Below are 15,474 nucleotides of genomic sequence, written 5' to 3'. Positions count from 1 at the left end.
AAAAAAAAGGACTTTAACACAGAAGCTTGGAGGGGATGTTTAGGACAGTTTTTTTTCCCATGTCTTCTAGGTTGTAAACTGAGACGGGAATCTTCTGAATTCGCTGATCCCTTGATATAACTTAGTAGTTTTTATTTTCAAAGCTTATGGGCAGTTTGTGGTTTAAAAAAAAAAAAAGCTTTCATGAGATGTGTCATGTTTTTAGTCACCAAAACTGGAGTTCAGTTTTACACACTGTCTGTGCTCAAAAACACCTGGCAAGCCTAGTTCTCCGCTGGCTTGTGAAATTCTGTTTCTCCAGTCTAAATTTTCTGTGTACCCACTTTTTCCTGGAGACCTACAAGGAAGGCACTCTTTCCTGTATGCTACTCCAAACAGATCCCTGGCATACTGTTTGATGGTCAGTGACACTTTTTAGGGAGTTCCTTCAGAACTTAGCAAAGCCTGTGTTCTGACAGCGGTAAGAATTGTATAGCTCAGCTTTGATGCAAAATGTTCTGTGGAAAGCAAAATGATTTCGCTTATTAAAATGTTGGTCTTTTACTATAGCTGGATTCAGACCTGGATACAGGCATGGATGAACTGGGCAGCTGCCCTGGGCCTGGACAGAAAAGGAGTCTGAAAATGGAAAAAAAAAATTACAGTTGCAAAAAAGAGTATTAATATTGTGCATACATGGGACTGGCAATGTTATAAATTGAAAATGAATTATTTAAAGAGATCAATACCGCAGATGTGATAAAGACTTCTGCAACAAAAAATGCCTCAGAGTGGAGTTTATATAAACATTTTATTATAAAAACATGATTTGAACATTAGACTTTCTATTTTTTACATTACATCTTCTATTTATCGTCTATTAAATGATAAAAATTATATTTTTCCACTGTCCTATTATTATTATTATTATTATTATGGGCCCAATACTAAAAGTTGGCCCAGGGCCACCAGGAGTCTAAGTATGGTACTGGCTAGATTTGTACATATTTTTAAAAGACTCAATTCTATTTCTCCCCTTTCAGATTTTCTCCAAGTTTGGAACTGTCCTGAAGATTATCACCTTCACAAAGAACAATCAGTTTCAGGCCTTGCTTCAGTATGCTGATCCAATGAATGCACATTATGCCAAAATGGTAGGTATAAACTGGGTGCATCTGATTCATTTAGTCATTGTGAAATAAATAGAGAACCGTTATTTATTTGTATGTAAAATGCTTTGCTGTGGACTGTAGTCTTCAGCACTAATGATATTTGTTACTCTGTTGTTTTCTTGCTGCATAACATAGTTTTAGTATTTGTGATCAAGTTAGAGGGCGGCACACAGTACAGCTTAGTAATTTTTGTGACTGATCATGTCGTATTAAACTGGATGAATTCTACCTGTCTACCAGGTCTCTGATAGAGGCTAATACTAGTTAAAGGAAATGGAACTGAATGATAGAGGTTTAATAAAATGAACTTGACACTTACTGTCTATCAAGTTTTAAAGCAAAGAATTTCAGTTTGAACATCTAGACTGGAAAATCTTGCAGCTAAATCCCTTGAGTCTTTAACCTGATGAATGTAGTTTTCATCTGCTTGATTTTTCACATGGGAAATTGATTAATAAGCAATTACCTTTCAGTTTAAACATTGCACTTTCAAGTTTGCAGTTGATATTAATTCTAACTTGTGAACATGTATGTGCATTTTAAAGCTTCCATTTATATGAAGAATACCTGCATGGAACACTTTTCAAAAGCTTTAAAATCCAGTGTCCTTATAATTACAAGTTGGTATTGGTTTTCTTCTGCCCCAAAATGTTTCTGTTGCAATGTAACGTTTTATTAATTAATTTTAAAATGTTTTGCACGGTCAGAGCTGTAAATCTGTCATCTAATAACGTAGGCATCAGAATGTCAGTTTGTTGGCAGCAGACATAACCAGTATATAAACTACATGTAAATTAAGTACAAGATTTTTCTTGTTTCTATTATCTTTGGAAACTCCACATACAATTCCTACGTTTAGTTTGGATTAAAACATCAGAACATACTCAATTGCCATTCCTTATAGTACCTCTTTAGACTATGGTATCTGCTGAGTCCCAAAAGCATCAAACTTTTTTATTATCTGTAATATTTTCTGGTATTTCAGTGCATAGAAAGAGAAGAAATAGCAGGGTAAGTACACAGTTTAGTGTTCAAGTAAGAAAGCATGTTGGTTTTGCTGAAAAGAAAAGGTAGAATCAATGAACAATGGAAAAAATGTTGGACCTGCTTAATGTATTTTTTTTTACAAATGAAGTAGGCAAATATAGAAGTAGAGAAAATGGAGCCATTGCCTGAAATCACAGTTTGGGGGGCAAGCTTTTAAAAATCTAAAAGGAAAGACAACCTGAGATGGATTCTGCTTCAGTTTGCCTTTATAAAATTAGTATGATTCCCTACCCTTCATATTGTGAAACATAATTTGTTTGCCCTATGTGTTGACTTGGAATTGCCTAGATACAGTATTTGTAGACAAAGACGCATGGTAAACTAAGGAGTAGGCAAACACTACTGAATCAAAGTGTTTTGTAAGAAAATATACCACTACTAACTAGCAAGCTGTTAGGGGTATTTCTATGCTGCTTGCACAGCCACTTGATCTCTAATATGCACGGTGGTTTTGACTATTAGAGTGTTGCGTTAAAAGCAAAATGTGTAAATGAAGCAATACAGAGGTTCAGAGTAAGATGTCCTGTGACTTTTGTTTTGATAGAGTTAGTTAATCTTGGGGAGGAATAGGATATAGGATGAGGGAGTTGACCTGGATGTGGCTGACTTGTTGCAGTAGGCTAAATACTACTGAAAAAGTAGGTGCTCTATCTGGCATGCAGTCCATTTTAAATGTTTTAATAAAAAGGAGGGTAAAATTTCCTTTTTAAGTAAAATAACCTCTTTGTAAATTGGCCTCTTGGTCATGGTGCATTTTGGATTGTGATTTTGATGCCATGATCATGACTTAATATGCTGTATTTTCCTTTAACTTAAAAATATTTTGGTGCATGCTGTACCAAAAATACCTACCTGTCTTAGGTTAGAGCAGACTTAAAAACCTCAGTAAGTTCAGTATTCTTGTTTACACTCTTTGCTGATGATTTTAGATTCTCACATGCAAAATTATCTCAGTGCCTCTCCTAAGCCTGTCTGCAAGATCAGTGGAGCCAAAGCTTGTTGAATTATTTTGGACAGGGAGTTCTCTACCATTGTAAATTGAACATGTAGCCTGAGACCAATTCAGGTATTGTCATCCATTGTATATACAACAGTCATAGGGTTATTTCATGTTCTGGCCTGATATCCATTTTATGAGGATCAAGCTGCTGTCTTTACAAAGATTTATGAAACTTTGGGAGTGATGGTGTTCCTTCAATACAAAGTGTGAAAAGTGCATTTTTTGAGTGTAGGTGGGAGATGGTTATGAAGTGACACCTTTCATTAAAGATACCTAAGGAAGTTCAGTTCATTATTCCTATTTACATGCTACAGAACTAAATTATAGGTAATCGACCCACAGTAGGTAGCCTCTGGGTGATTTTTTTCTATGCTTTTGGTAATAACAGCATGTCTGGGCAGAAAGCGCTTCAGTGATGTTGAAAGAGCAAGACAAATTCATAAGATAAACATGGCTAATTGACCCATTTCTGCTGGAGTGTGGGCAGTTTAATAAACGTGTAAATATAATTTAACGCTCTTGATCCAACATGCACAAATTCGTGTAGTTGGCTACTTCTATATATAATATATATAAAACTGATGTCACCTAATAGCACATACTGGGTGTGGGGCCAGTAAGACAAAAAGCATGAGCCTCTCTAGCATGAGCCCGGCACTATAAGTTGCATAGACAAGTACACGTAACACACATGTAGTGACCTTGTTTTATGCTGATATACTAGAGCAGTAGTTTTCAACCTTTTTAGATTCAAGGAGTCCTATGTTGGACACAGGACAGCCTTTAGAAAATGCCCGCTCTTAGTTTTCACCTATTGTTCGGCAACAGAAAATAATAAATTAATTCTTCTGTTGCAAAGCACTCAGGCCACAACAGGTCAGATTTTTTTTACAACGTGGATTGCTGTTTTAAATATCTAGGTTTATTTTGTGAATCATGTTTTCATACCTAACAGTGCTTGTATTGCATGACACCCTGCAGCACCCATGAAAGGATCTCAAGGCACCACAATGTGCCTGGTTAAGAATCACTGTATTAGAGGGGAAGATGTTTGGGTAATCCAAGGGTTGTGCAGTTGTCAGGCTAGGATGTGCAAACTACTGTGGTTTTATATTTGAATCAAGCTGTAAATATTTGGTATGACTACCAAAAAAAGTCCTTTTATAAAACTATCACCTGTTTTTTCTGTAGGCTCTGGATGGCCAGAATATCTACAATGCATGCTGCACTCTCCGTATTGATTTCTCCAAGTTAACAAGCCTTAATGTAAAATACAACAATGACAAAAGTAGAGATTTCACTCGCCTTGACCTTCCATCTGGTGATGGCCAGCCCTCCCTTGATCCCACCATGGCTGCCACTTTTGGTAAGGAAGTCTTCCTTTTAGGTAAATAGAAAGAAGAATTGGTTGCTCAGTGTTGTAATGTCCTTTAGGAGTTTCCAACCTGCTTTTTCCAACAGTTTCTAAAGAAACATTCTTGGAAAATATTAAGCATTTCCCCTACCTGGGTAGCCAACTTTCCCCAAAAGTAAACATAGATGACAATATTCAGCATCAAATAAAATCTGCTGGTGCTGTTCTTGGATGTCTCCAAAATGATGTCTTCAGTGTTCGTGACATCAGAACCCAAACCAAACTTCTCATCTACCAGGCTGTTGTCACCTCTGCCCTCTTATATGGGTGTGAAACTTGGATGACATACTGGAAATGCCTGAAAGCTTTGGAACATCAGCCATGTATTCAGGAAAAATCCTCCTTATCGATTGGAAGGACAGAAGAACAAATGCCAGCATTCTGGCTCAGGCAAAAGGATCACCAGCATTAAAGCCGTGTTTATACAGGACCAGCTTTGTTTTACCGGACAAGTCCCAAGGATGCCTGACAATCAGCTCCCAAAGCATACTCAACACACCAAAAGTCACTGCTCTAGAGGTGGGCAAAAGAAGAGATTCAGGAACACCTTGAAGGCAAATCTGAAGAAATGAAATATTCACATCAGTATCTGGGAGACTCGAGCACTGAATTGTTCTCAGTGGCACCATAATATATGACAAGGCATCAGCCATTTCAAGCATACTGTCACTATGGAGGCGAATAGGCAAAACAGACAGAGAATGAGCTGTGACCTGACATCATCAGACTTACTTCTTAGTCCCGAAACTGTTTGCCATGTTTGCAGTCAGAGTTTCATAGTAGTGTCATAGTAGCTAGGGTCAGGAGGGACCTGAACAGATCATCTAGCCTGACTCTCTGCCACAGGCAGGAATGAATGCTGGGTTCACAAGACCCCAAACAGGTGATCATCCAACCTCCTCTTGAATTTGCCCAAGGTAGGGGTGAGGACCACTTCCCTGGGAAGTTGGTTCCAGATTTTGGCCACCCTAACTGTAAAATTCTGATCTCTAACCTAAACCTATTCTCCATCAGCTTATTACCATTGTTCCTCATCACCCCAGTCAAACACATGGATTTCGTATTGGCCTCCTTAGTCATCTGTGTATTCACCAGCGACTTCCCTGTTTACTGGAAGGCTGTCATTATATTAAGGGACTGTTGACACCTAAAGGAAAGTGACAGTAGTAAATTAATCCACATTATCAGATGCCAATAAATTTTGTCGGTGGCAACAATCCCTCACAGTCGAGAATGATCACTCCAGAGCTGGCGCATGTGAAGGCATTCCAGGCTTTTCAGGTGGTCCCTGTAGATTACCCAAGCTTACCAGCCATAGAGAAGAATTACAGTTACCACAACCTTATATAAAAAAACAAAAAACAATAGGAGCTTTGGTCAAGTCCTGATGTTATGAACATTGAGTATGCAATGATACAATCCCAAAGGCGGAGCTAGCACATCAGGTCCTATGCTGGATCTCCTTGTGGATGTTGGCCTTCTTTGAGAGATGGTTGCCACGGTATGCAAAGCGTTCAACTTTCTCCAGCTCCTGTCTGTAAGTGAGGATCTTTGCCGGGGGGAGTTAATTGACCCAGCGCAGGATGGTGAAGCACCTTTGTTTTTCTGATGCTAAGGGTCAGTCTCAGGCACTGGTATGCTCGAGTGAAGCAGTTATGGGCTGTTTGTAAGTTCTCATCCATATGTGCAACAGTGAAACAATCATTGACATACTGAAGTTCCACAATCAAGGCCACTGTAACTTTGGTTTGGGTATGGAAGCGCGAAAGGTTGAAAAGGTTCCTGTTAGGGGATATACTGTTAAAGTTTTTGGGCACTGATACTGATGGCCAATATTTAAGGAGGTATATTGACTGATTCCGATCCTATTTCTGGTACAGCGGCCTCCAGCTGGTAAGTTTGTTGTGGTGGAAGGAGACCAGGGAGGGAAGGGGAATTTGGGGAGGGGGGTACAGATCAATGCCCTCGCAGTGAGGGAAGGGACAGGGGCAGGTGCTACCTTGGCAAGGGCAGGGCTGGCTCATGGTGGTGGGGGAGGTGACTTCCACCGCTGCTTGCATCCCAGGTGGGCATGGAGGGGGCAGGGTTTGTGCCCCTGGATCTATGCAGGGTAGGCTGTGCAGGGCTCTTTTTAGTGGGGGCTGGGTTCAGAGTGGGCACCGGCAGAACTGGGGGGATGCTGTAGCCATCCCAGATTTTGCTGCAGCTCTGCTTCCAGCACCGCCGCCGTCTAGTGCCACCACAGCTTTGCCTGGCTCATGGGTAGATGCAGGGTGTTGAGCCGGGGCTGTGCTGCATGGCTAGCGGTGTCCTGTGCAGATCTGGGGGCCACACACCACTCCCTCGCACACTCCTGGGTACAAGTTCTGGTGAGAGCTGCCCACAATGAGTCGCAGCTTTGTGCTGTGCCATGCCCACCCCACCCCTTCCCCCAGCTGGACAGTGCCTGCTCCTGCCCTGTCTCACCATGGGGGTGTTGATCTGCCCCACCACACTCCTTTTCTCCCCCCCTTTCCCTTCTACCACACCAGACTTGGTAGCTGGAGGCAGTGCTCCACACTGCTGCCTGTGTTCCTTATTGCCTGAGTGCCACGCTCTAGGCAGCACAGGCATTTATCAGCAAAATTATTGGCCCCATTGGGCCGATTATCCAATGCAGCCAATATTCTTTATTGGCTTGTGTGCAGCCTGTAGAGCGGCACTGCTGCCCTTGCTCCCCCCTCTCCTCCCCCCTTGGCACAGATGTGTCCCCCCTCCATTCTTGACAACCATCTCTTTATGCCCCTGCACACCCGGGTGGGGTCCTGGGGCCAAGTGCTGCCCCTACCTAGCCCCTCACACCAGAATTAGGCCCTGTGGCCTGGTGCTGTACCTGCTTGGCCCTGCATACTGGGATTAGGTGCTGGATCTACCATGCAGGGCCTGGGACTCCCTACTGCCAAATTTCCAGACCTGTGGGGAGTCCCAGAGACCAGATGATAGGGTGCCACAGAATAGGTCTGGCCCATGGGCTGAAGGTTGAGCACCCCTGCTTTAGTTCATTATTGTCTCTGCACTAATAGTAGCAATGCTATACGGGAAGATGTAACTATCCCACTTTAGGTAGAGATAATCTTTCCTCGCATGAGACTTCATTCTCATAACAGATAGAGATTGTTTTTAATGGCTGCTTCTGGCACAGTCTAACTCTCTCGCAGCTGCTAAGTAAATGCGTAGCAGCTTTTAGTTGTGTAGCAAAAAGGTTCTTCCAGTTCCTTTGGCTGTGAGGGGGTTAACACTCTACTCTGCTGTGCCCTTTGAGTATGCCTCTGCTTCTATTCGAGCAAAGAAAAATCAGCTTCCCCTCTTAAGACATGTACCCCAATTCTGAATGGCTTATTTTGGGGGAGGGAGGGAACATCTGTATGGTACACGAATAAATACAATGCTGATTTGAAGTAAATACATGAGTTAAGGTTAACTAGTAAAAACTGCTGTCACAGGGCTGCTTAAGAACTGCTGAGCAACAGCAGCTCCTCTAGCAGAGGAGACTATCTCCCAGTATAATGACTGTAATGCAAGTGTATAGTGCAGTAGCAGGGCATGAGGCCCAGATGCTGCCTAATCTGGAGAGTGCTAGAATGGAGCTGGGGCAACTTACCCTGCCATCCATCCGCCGCCCTGTCATTTTTTACATGCCAAGATTAAAAGAATAAATAAGTTATGAAGGGTGAAAGGGAGATGGCATCTCCCCCTGCAGAAGAAATCTCTGTCCCTTGTGCTGTTGCAACCTTTTAAATAACTGTTAGTGGGTATTTAAACCAAGAAGTTACCTGATTAACTGGAGAAGGTACAGTACTCGCAATGCAATTCTCTGATATATTTTGACAGTTAATTCTTGCTTATGCCAGCCTTGGCCACAATTGGCAAGTGATATTTTTAAACTCTCAGTTGTTGGAAGGCGAGCATTAATTTCTGGATGTATCCCTCCTGTTAAAAAATAAGACACTTTCATACTGCAGTCCAGTAGGCCAAAATGTTACATCTTCCTTTAGCACAAGATAGCTTTCTGATGTAGCCCATATCAGTGACATATTGCAGACTAGTTGTGGTGGTTTTGTTCAGAGGTATAAATGTAATGAGATGAACTGGACTCTGGTTATTGTGCTGCTTATGTTTTTAAAAGGATTGTATCAGGGAATTTCATTTTTTAAAGATGTTTTTGCTCAAAGTCATCAGTACAGTATCAAAAATACTGTAGTCTGTCAGAGCTCAATGTTGTGACAAGCATAAACATATAGATGAATAAGGTTTAACTAATTTATCTGTAATAGCAGTGAAAGAGGGAAGGAAGAAGATGTTTTAGTAGATCTGTTAACAGGTTTTAGAAATTTTATTTTGTCTCGCACAACGCATTGTCAAATGAGAGATGTACCCTGTTTTTGAAAGCAGAATAAAGAAGGAAAGAACTTTCCTTGAAAATACTAGTGTGATATTTTCCCAGGGAAAATGCAGGCAGTTGCACTAAGGGTGGATCAAAACACTGTGATTGCTCTAACCCTTTTACCTGTTAGACCAGGGGTGGGCAAAATACAGCCCACAGGCCACATCTAGCATGCCAAGGGGGTTGGGTGGTATGGTGGATGGACTAATTTCCTGGCAGCCCTGGCTGGCAGCAGTGATTCCTTCTGGTTGCCTCTGCTGCTGGACCCAGCATCCCAGCTCATCTGTCCCTCCCCTGCTGCTGGGGGTGGGAACCCATGCAGGCAGGGCACATGGATGAACAGATGGGATGGGGCCATGGGTGGGTGGGGAGTGGTGTTCAGGAGCAGGACAAGTAGGCCTGGGGCCAGGGCTGGGATTGTAGAGCAGTGACAGTGCGGGGCCAGGGCCCAGGGGAGAGTTGTAATCCATTGCCTGCCCATCCCTGCAAAGGGCGCTGGTTCTGTGGGCAGGGACATGCTGGGAGCGGATCGCAGCTCTGGACCTGGCCTTGGCCTCAAACCTGCATTGTCACTGCCTCAAGATCATGGACCCGGCCATGTTCCATGCCTGAATTGGTCCTAGCCAGTCTCTACATATAGAGACCGTGGGATTGCAGGGCGGTGACAGCACAGGGCTGGGGCCTGGAGCAGAGCATGCCCCTGTCCATGGAACCGGTGCCTGTTGCAGGGGCATGCACGCAGTAGGTCATGGCTCAGCCCTGGCCCATGCTGTCATGGCCCTGCCTGCCCATTCCACTCCTGGATGCTGCTTCTTGCCCACCCACAGCCTCATCCCAGCCCACTACAGAGCAGAGGCACTTACAGAGTTTTGGTGAGCTGTTAGAGGGGTGAGGGAATAGGGGTGCTGACCTGGCCCATGACAGCTCATGAAAATTCTTTAAGTGGTCTTCCAGCCCAAATAATTGCCCACCCCTTTGTTAGACACTGCTGGTGCTTCTGGCTGAGGCACCATACCTCCTTGTTGAAAATGCACATCCTCAATTCCAGCAGCTGATTTTTGGGGAAAAAGGTGTCTTATTTGTGAGAGAATACAGTACTTGTATTCTCTCAGCACAGACACCTAGGGTGAAAAGAGTGGTGGAAACAGGGAAGGTGGTGTAAGAGATCAGTTATTCCTGTTTTCAGAAAAGAGGTGTCACTCCAGCCTGTGGGTCAAATGCAGCCCTGCAGAGCCTTGGAATCTGGTGTGCAGGGCTCCCAGAGGGTCAGGAAATTTGGCAGCAGAGTATATACTGCCACCCACTGCCAGAACCCCAAGCCCTGTGAAGTGGGTTGGAGCAGGACCATGTCCCCACTCCCCCTGCACAACCAGGTTAGAAGCCTAGCCATGCCCCTGTGCAGCTGGGTTGGGCCTGGGCCATGCCCTCACCCCTTGCACGGCTGGTTTGGGGCTGGGCCACCCCCACCAGGGCTGGGTCACTCCTTCCCCTGCACAGCTGGAGTGGGTCTGAGCTGCCCCTGCCCCTCTCCATGCAGCTGGGTGGGTCCCTTCTGCACCTTGGCCTGAGTGCCATGTCGGGTTCACTGGGCAGATTTGGCCTGCAGAGGGACCAGGCACTGGTTGTTCAGCCTGCTGAACAACAAGGTTGAACACCACTGCTCTAGCCTGAGAAGAGCTTCAGGTTTGCAGCTTCCATAACTGTTACCCCTGGTGGAAAAACTGGTACAGACAAGTTATATTTGCATTATCCTATAACAAACCTCAATGTTAAAGTGGTCCAGGATTATGTGACATGGTGGTAAAGGTGCTGGAGTCCTCTCTGTACTTTAGCTTCCATTCTTGCTACTGCCATCGGAAGCTGCAGTGGTGGGCAATTCATGTATGACAAATAAGAGAACTGTTTGTATTTACGTTTAGAGATTTTAGTCCTCATTTTGGATTTTGCATAGGTCTGAAAAGCCCCAAAACAGATGCCCTGCTTTGAGATCGTAGGCACACACAGTTTTAAAATACTATGTTATAAGTCTAAACCATTTTTAAATAACTCCTGTGTTCAGAACCTCCAATAGATTTCAGAATAAATTTGTTGTGAAAAGACTTCCCTTCCCCCCTTTCCTCCCTTCCCCTCCCCCAATTAATAACTTATTTTTGGACAGCTTAGTTTAACATCTAGTCATTGACTAGAAAACAACATAATGTGTTAATATTCCAAATCTTTCTATTTTAGTTCTATTTAACTGTTATTGCATGTCTATATTTGGTATCTGTGTCCAACATGCAGGTCTCATCTGACAGAATAAAAGCCCATTGTCATTGTTGCTTCAGTAATGAATGATAATGAAGACTATGTCTGAATAAATGATTAATATCTATAATGCTAAAACTTGTCAGTATAATGCACCAGTGTATGTATTACAAGAATAAAATGCTTAGTGTTAGTGTGATTAATGCTGTGCATTGTTTATGTAAAGGACACTTTGTGACTGCAAATAAAAGGTGTCATGTGCTGCAGAATTCATTAGCATCAGACCTAAGATGTCTGTATGTTTCAGTTAATGTGGTAATTCATCACTGGTAATTCCTAGTTTCACATTATGTCCATCAATATCTGTGTTAGTTGAGGAGATGTAGCTACTTTGGTTTATTATTTTTGTGTTCAGGACTTGAGTATTAAAATGAACATACCATGATGCTCACATAATTTATTTACACATTAAATAGAGAGTGCCGTACTCAAAAGTAGTAACTAAAATGCAGCTGAAAGAGGAAATTGAAGAATGTGAAAATCTAAAATTTCAGTTGGAAACAGGAACATTGTTTCAATTCCAACCCATTTTGCTCAGGATAGCAGCATAACTTATACTAGAAATTTAAAATGAGAACGTGTTTGTTTAACCCTCCCAATTTGGGGGGAAGAACCTTAAAAACATTAATAAAACATTGTTTTGGGCTGCGTTGACTTATTTGAACTGCCCCGCTCATCTTAATGGCTTGCAAATTTTGGAACCTGTCAGTCTAAAATGTCTGATTATTTTAGAAAAAATACCCAGCAAATATACAATTTATATGCTGTCCTTCTAAACAGATGCTTTGACTTACTTATCCCATTGTTACAAATAGCTTCCAACCATCCATACCTCTTGTTTTTTCTCTGATAATTTCTAGAAGGCAGTTACATTTTACAAATAAATGGCATATTGCAGGAGTGGTCATTCTGTGGTACGGGGCCACAAGTGTGTGGCACAAGTCAGTTCAGGGAGGATACAGGCATGGCAGTGGTAGATAGGGGAGGACACAGAAAGCAAAGCAGCAAATAGGGTAGGGAGCATAAGGAGGAAGAACTCAATGCAGCAGATAAGATGGAACACCAGACTGAATCTAATACCTGGCAACATTCTGGCCTGTTAATCTAAAATAATTTTAAACCTTGTGCACTTGAACCAAGTGACAGCCTCTCTCCTTGTAAACTATCAAATTAGCTGTACCCTAGTCTACTAAAGCCCCTGAGATGACTGTTACTCCACCTGGATTCTTGGTAGTGACATGCCTCCTGTGCATGGGGGTGCAGTGAGGGCAGCAGTGCAGGGCTATGCCTCCCCAAAGCAGTGGCAGGCACTAGAGGTGTATTGCCAGGACAGTGGGGTGGGGGCAGCTTGCACTGGTGAGGAATTCCTGCACGGCCCTGCTGTCCCCAGCCACGCTGGCTTATGCCCGCCAGCTCCAGAGACCCTAGGGAAGGGAAGCAGGGCAGGAGCTCAATCCCGCAGCCTGCACCTTCCCTGGGTACAGATGTGGGGGCCATGGGTCCACCCTGCCCCCTGGGAGTGCATGCAGCAGCAGAGAACCAGTGTTCCCCCTCCCTTGGACAAGCCATCTGTGGTCCCATCCTGCTCTCTGCTGGGGCCCTGCAGCCATGCATTGCATCCCCGGGCCCCAAACCCCACCTGGCTGGGCAGCAGCCCCAGCCTGTGCCTGCCCCAGGTACAGATCAGGGGGGCACAGGTCCCCTGTGACCCTGGTAGCAGCGGGGATCTGCAGACCTAGGTTCGTAATCCCTGGCAGCTGGGGGCTCTGCTCTGGCAGGGTTGGAGGAGCAGGGGCTGTGTGTGGGGGCTGTGGATGGGGAGCAAGGGGCACCAGCAGGACCAAGGGAGCTGTGGGGACCCTTTAATTTTAATCATAGATTTTGGGGGTTTTAGCAGAGAATTTGTGCGGGGTTTATCAGGGAAAACTTGGATCCCTGGTGGTGACTTACCGCCACATTTCACTTAGTGCTGTTTCAGTGGATGCCAGTGCAAGATGCAGCATCTTGTCAGCAGCATAACTTTTACCAAAGCCTAATCTGGAGAGTTGTATCGGGGCTGATGCAAAGAAAAGTATCTGACATTTTAGACTTTAAAGATAACTTCTGAAACTGTTGGAATTTTTTAAATCCAAACCAGTGAATAGGGGTCTGGAGTAGGAAGCCTTTTAACTATATGCTCTTTGTTCCATTGAGCTAATATTGAACCTCTATATTTTAATGTTTAACATTCACATCTTCCAGTTCTGATTTCAGGCAAAGCAAAATGAGTTCTCAGAGAAGGTGTATTGACCTGCCTAAAAGATGCAAATAGCATCTTTGATTACTGAATCTGAATGCTATAAAACACGCACACAAATGTTTGGAAAGGGCATAATTTTGAAATGTCAGTGACACCCAATGTCTGCTTCAACTGACAGCCAAGTCATTGCATTTTGCTAAAGATGTTAGAATTTCTTCTAACTGGATATGTCTGCTATTTCTAGGTACCCCGGGTATCATCTCCTCACCATATGCAGGGGCTGCTGGATTTGCCCCAGCCATTGGTTTTCCTCAGGCTGCAGGTAAGTCCCCTTTTCTTTGTTAAATTTGAAGCTCACCTGCAGTTCTCTTGGAATACAGTAGTTTAACAAGATAATTCCTAAGAGGCATTCTGTTTACTTCTAGTAAGACTTAGTACTGCTGTTTAAAATACTACAATTCCATACTTTGTTTAAAACTTACAATACATTGTGTTCCTTGCCTCTGAATTATGAAGAATTATTTAAAAAGGGCTAGCTGAGAATTATCATAGGATCATAGTCGAATAGGTCTGGAAGGGACTTCATGAGGTCATCTCGTCCAGCTGCCTGCTCAAGACAGCATCGTCCCCAACTAAACCTTCCTGGCCAAGTGCCTGTCCAACCTGCTCTTGAAATTTCCAAGGATGGAGATTGCGCCATTTCTCCAGGAAACCTGTTCCAATGCTTGTCCAACCCCAGAATCGGAAAGTTCCTCCCCATCCCCAAGCTAAATTTCCTCTGCAGCAGTTGAGGCCATTGTTCCTAGTTGTGTCCCTACAGCCGCGGAGAAAAGCCTATCTCTATCTTCTCTATAATCACCCTTCAGTTATTTAAGGACTACCATCAACTGCCCCTTCAGTCTTCTTGTCTCCAGATTAAATAACCCTAGTTCTTTCAGCTCTTCCTCATGAGTCATACTTCCCATGCCTCTAATAATTTTTGTCACTTGCTGCTGGGCTCTTGCCAATCTGTCTACATCCTTCTTCAAGTGTGGGGGACACACTATTCTAGGTGAGGCCTTGCCAGTGCTGAATAGTGCAGAAGAATCCTTCTCCCTTGATTTGCACGTAATGCTGTTGTTGATGCAGTGCAGTCTGTTGCTAGCTAATGTTTCAGTTTATGGTCGTCTGCAGGCGTGGTTAGACTCCAGCCCATGGGCAAAATGTGGCCTGCAGAGCCATCTCATCTGGCCTGCAGGGATCTCTGTGGGTTGGGAAGTTTTGATGGCAGGCAAGCAGTAGCCATTTAATACAGCCACTGTTTCCCGCTGCCAAATTCCCAAACCCAAGCCCTGCATATGGCTCCTCTCCCCCAAGGGGCTAGGTTGGGGCACCCCCTCCCCAAATAATGGGGCCAGGCCATGCCCCCTTCTTCCCTCCGCCTGGGGAGCTGGGTCAAGCTTCTTTCCCCTGTGGAAAATTTGTTACGCATGCACTCAGACATGTGATGCAAATCAGTTGTGATTATATATAATGGAAAGAAGGGGTCATCACCAAGGAGGGCTATTCTGCAGTTGCTCAGGGATGTAGGGGAAGGCCAAGGCAGAGATGGAACTGGGACTAGCTTCCCAGATTAAGGACAATAAGAAGTCTTTTTTTAAATACATAGGGGTAAAAAGAAGGTCCCAGGTAATGTGGGGCCCTTGCAGGACGTGTTGGGGAAACTTGGTCGTCACACCAGATGACAAAGCTAACATGTTTAACGATTTCTTTGCCTCCGTCTTCCTAAGTAGGGACCAGAACAGCAACCTCCCAGCCGGGCCCCCTTCAGGCCCTGGGGGAGGCACACCTGGGCCAAGGGTTAGCGAGGACTTAGTAAGGGAGCTTCTGGAGGGGCTGGACGTATTCAAGTCA

The 15,474-nt window shown here is 44.0% G+C and overlaps 1 protein-coding gene across 2 annotated transcripts in view; it reads left to right on the top strand.

The window, feature by feature from the left end:
• The window catches only part of PTBP3 (polypyrimidine tract binding protein 3), a 145,373-nt gene that overhangs the window by 116,043 nt on the left and 13,856 nt on the right, over positions 1 to 15,474 (top strand). For both annotated transcript variants that reach the window (XM_019517053.1, XM_019517054.1), the window contains 3 exons: positions 1,023 to 1,133; positions 4,390 to 4,564; positions 13,826 to 13,903. In XM_019517053.1, coding sequence (XP_019372598.1) covers positions 1,023 to 1,133; positions 4,390 to 4,564; positions 13,826 to 13,903 — 364 coding nt within the window. The remainder of the gene's footprint in view (positions 1 to 1,022; positions 1,134 to 4,389; positions 4,565 to 13,825; positions 13,904 to 15,474) is intronic.

The sequence above is a fragment of the Gavialis gangeticus genome, unplaced genomic scaffold (assembly GCF_001723915.1).
Source record: "Gavialis gangeticus isolate Ggan-Ray unplaced genomic scaffold, GavGan_comp1, whole genome shotgun sequence".
Classification (NCBI taxonomy): Eukaryota; Metazoa; Chordata; order Crocodylia; family Gavialidae; genus Gavialis; species Gavialis gangeticus.
Note: the sequence above shows the minus strand (reverse complement) of the source record. Positions and strands in the feature narration are given on the sequence as shown.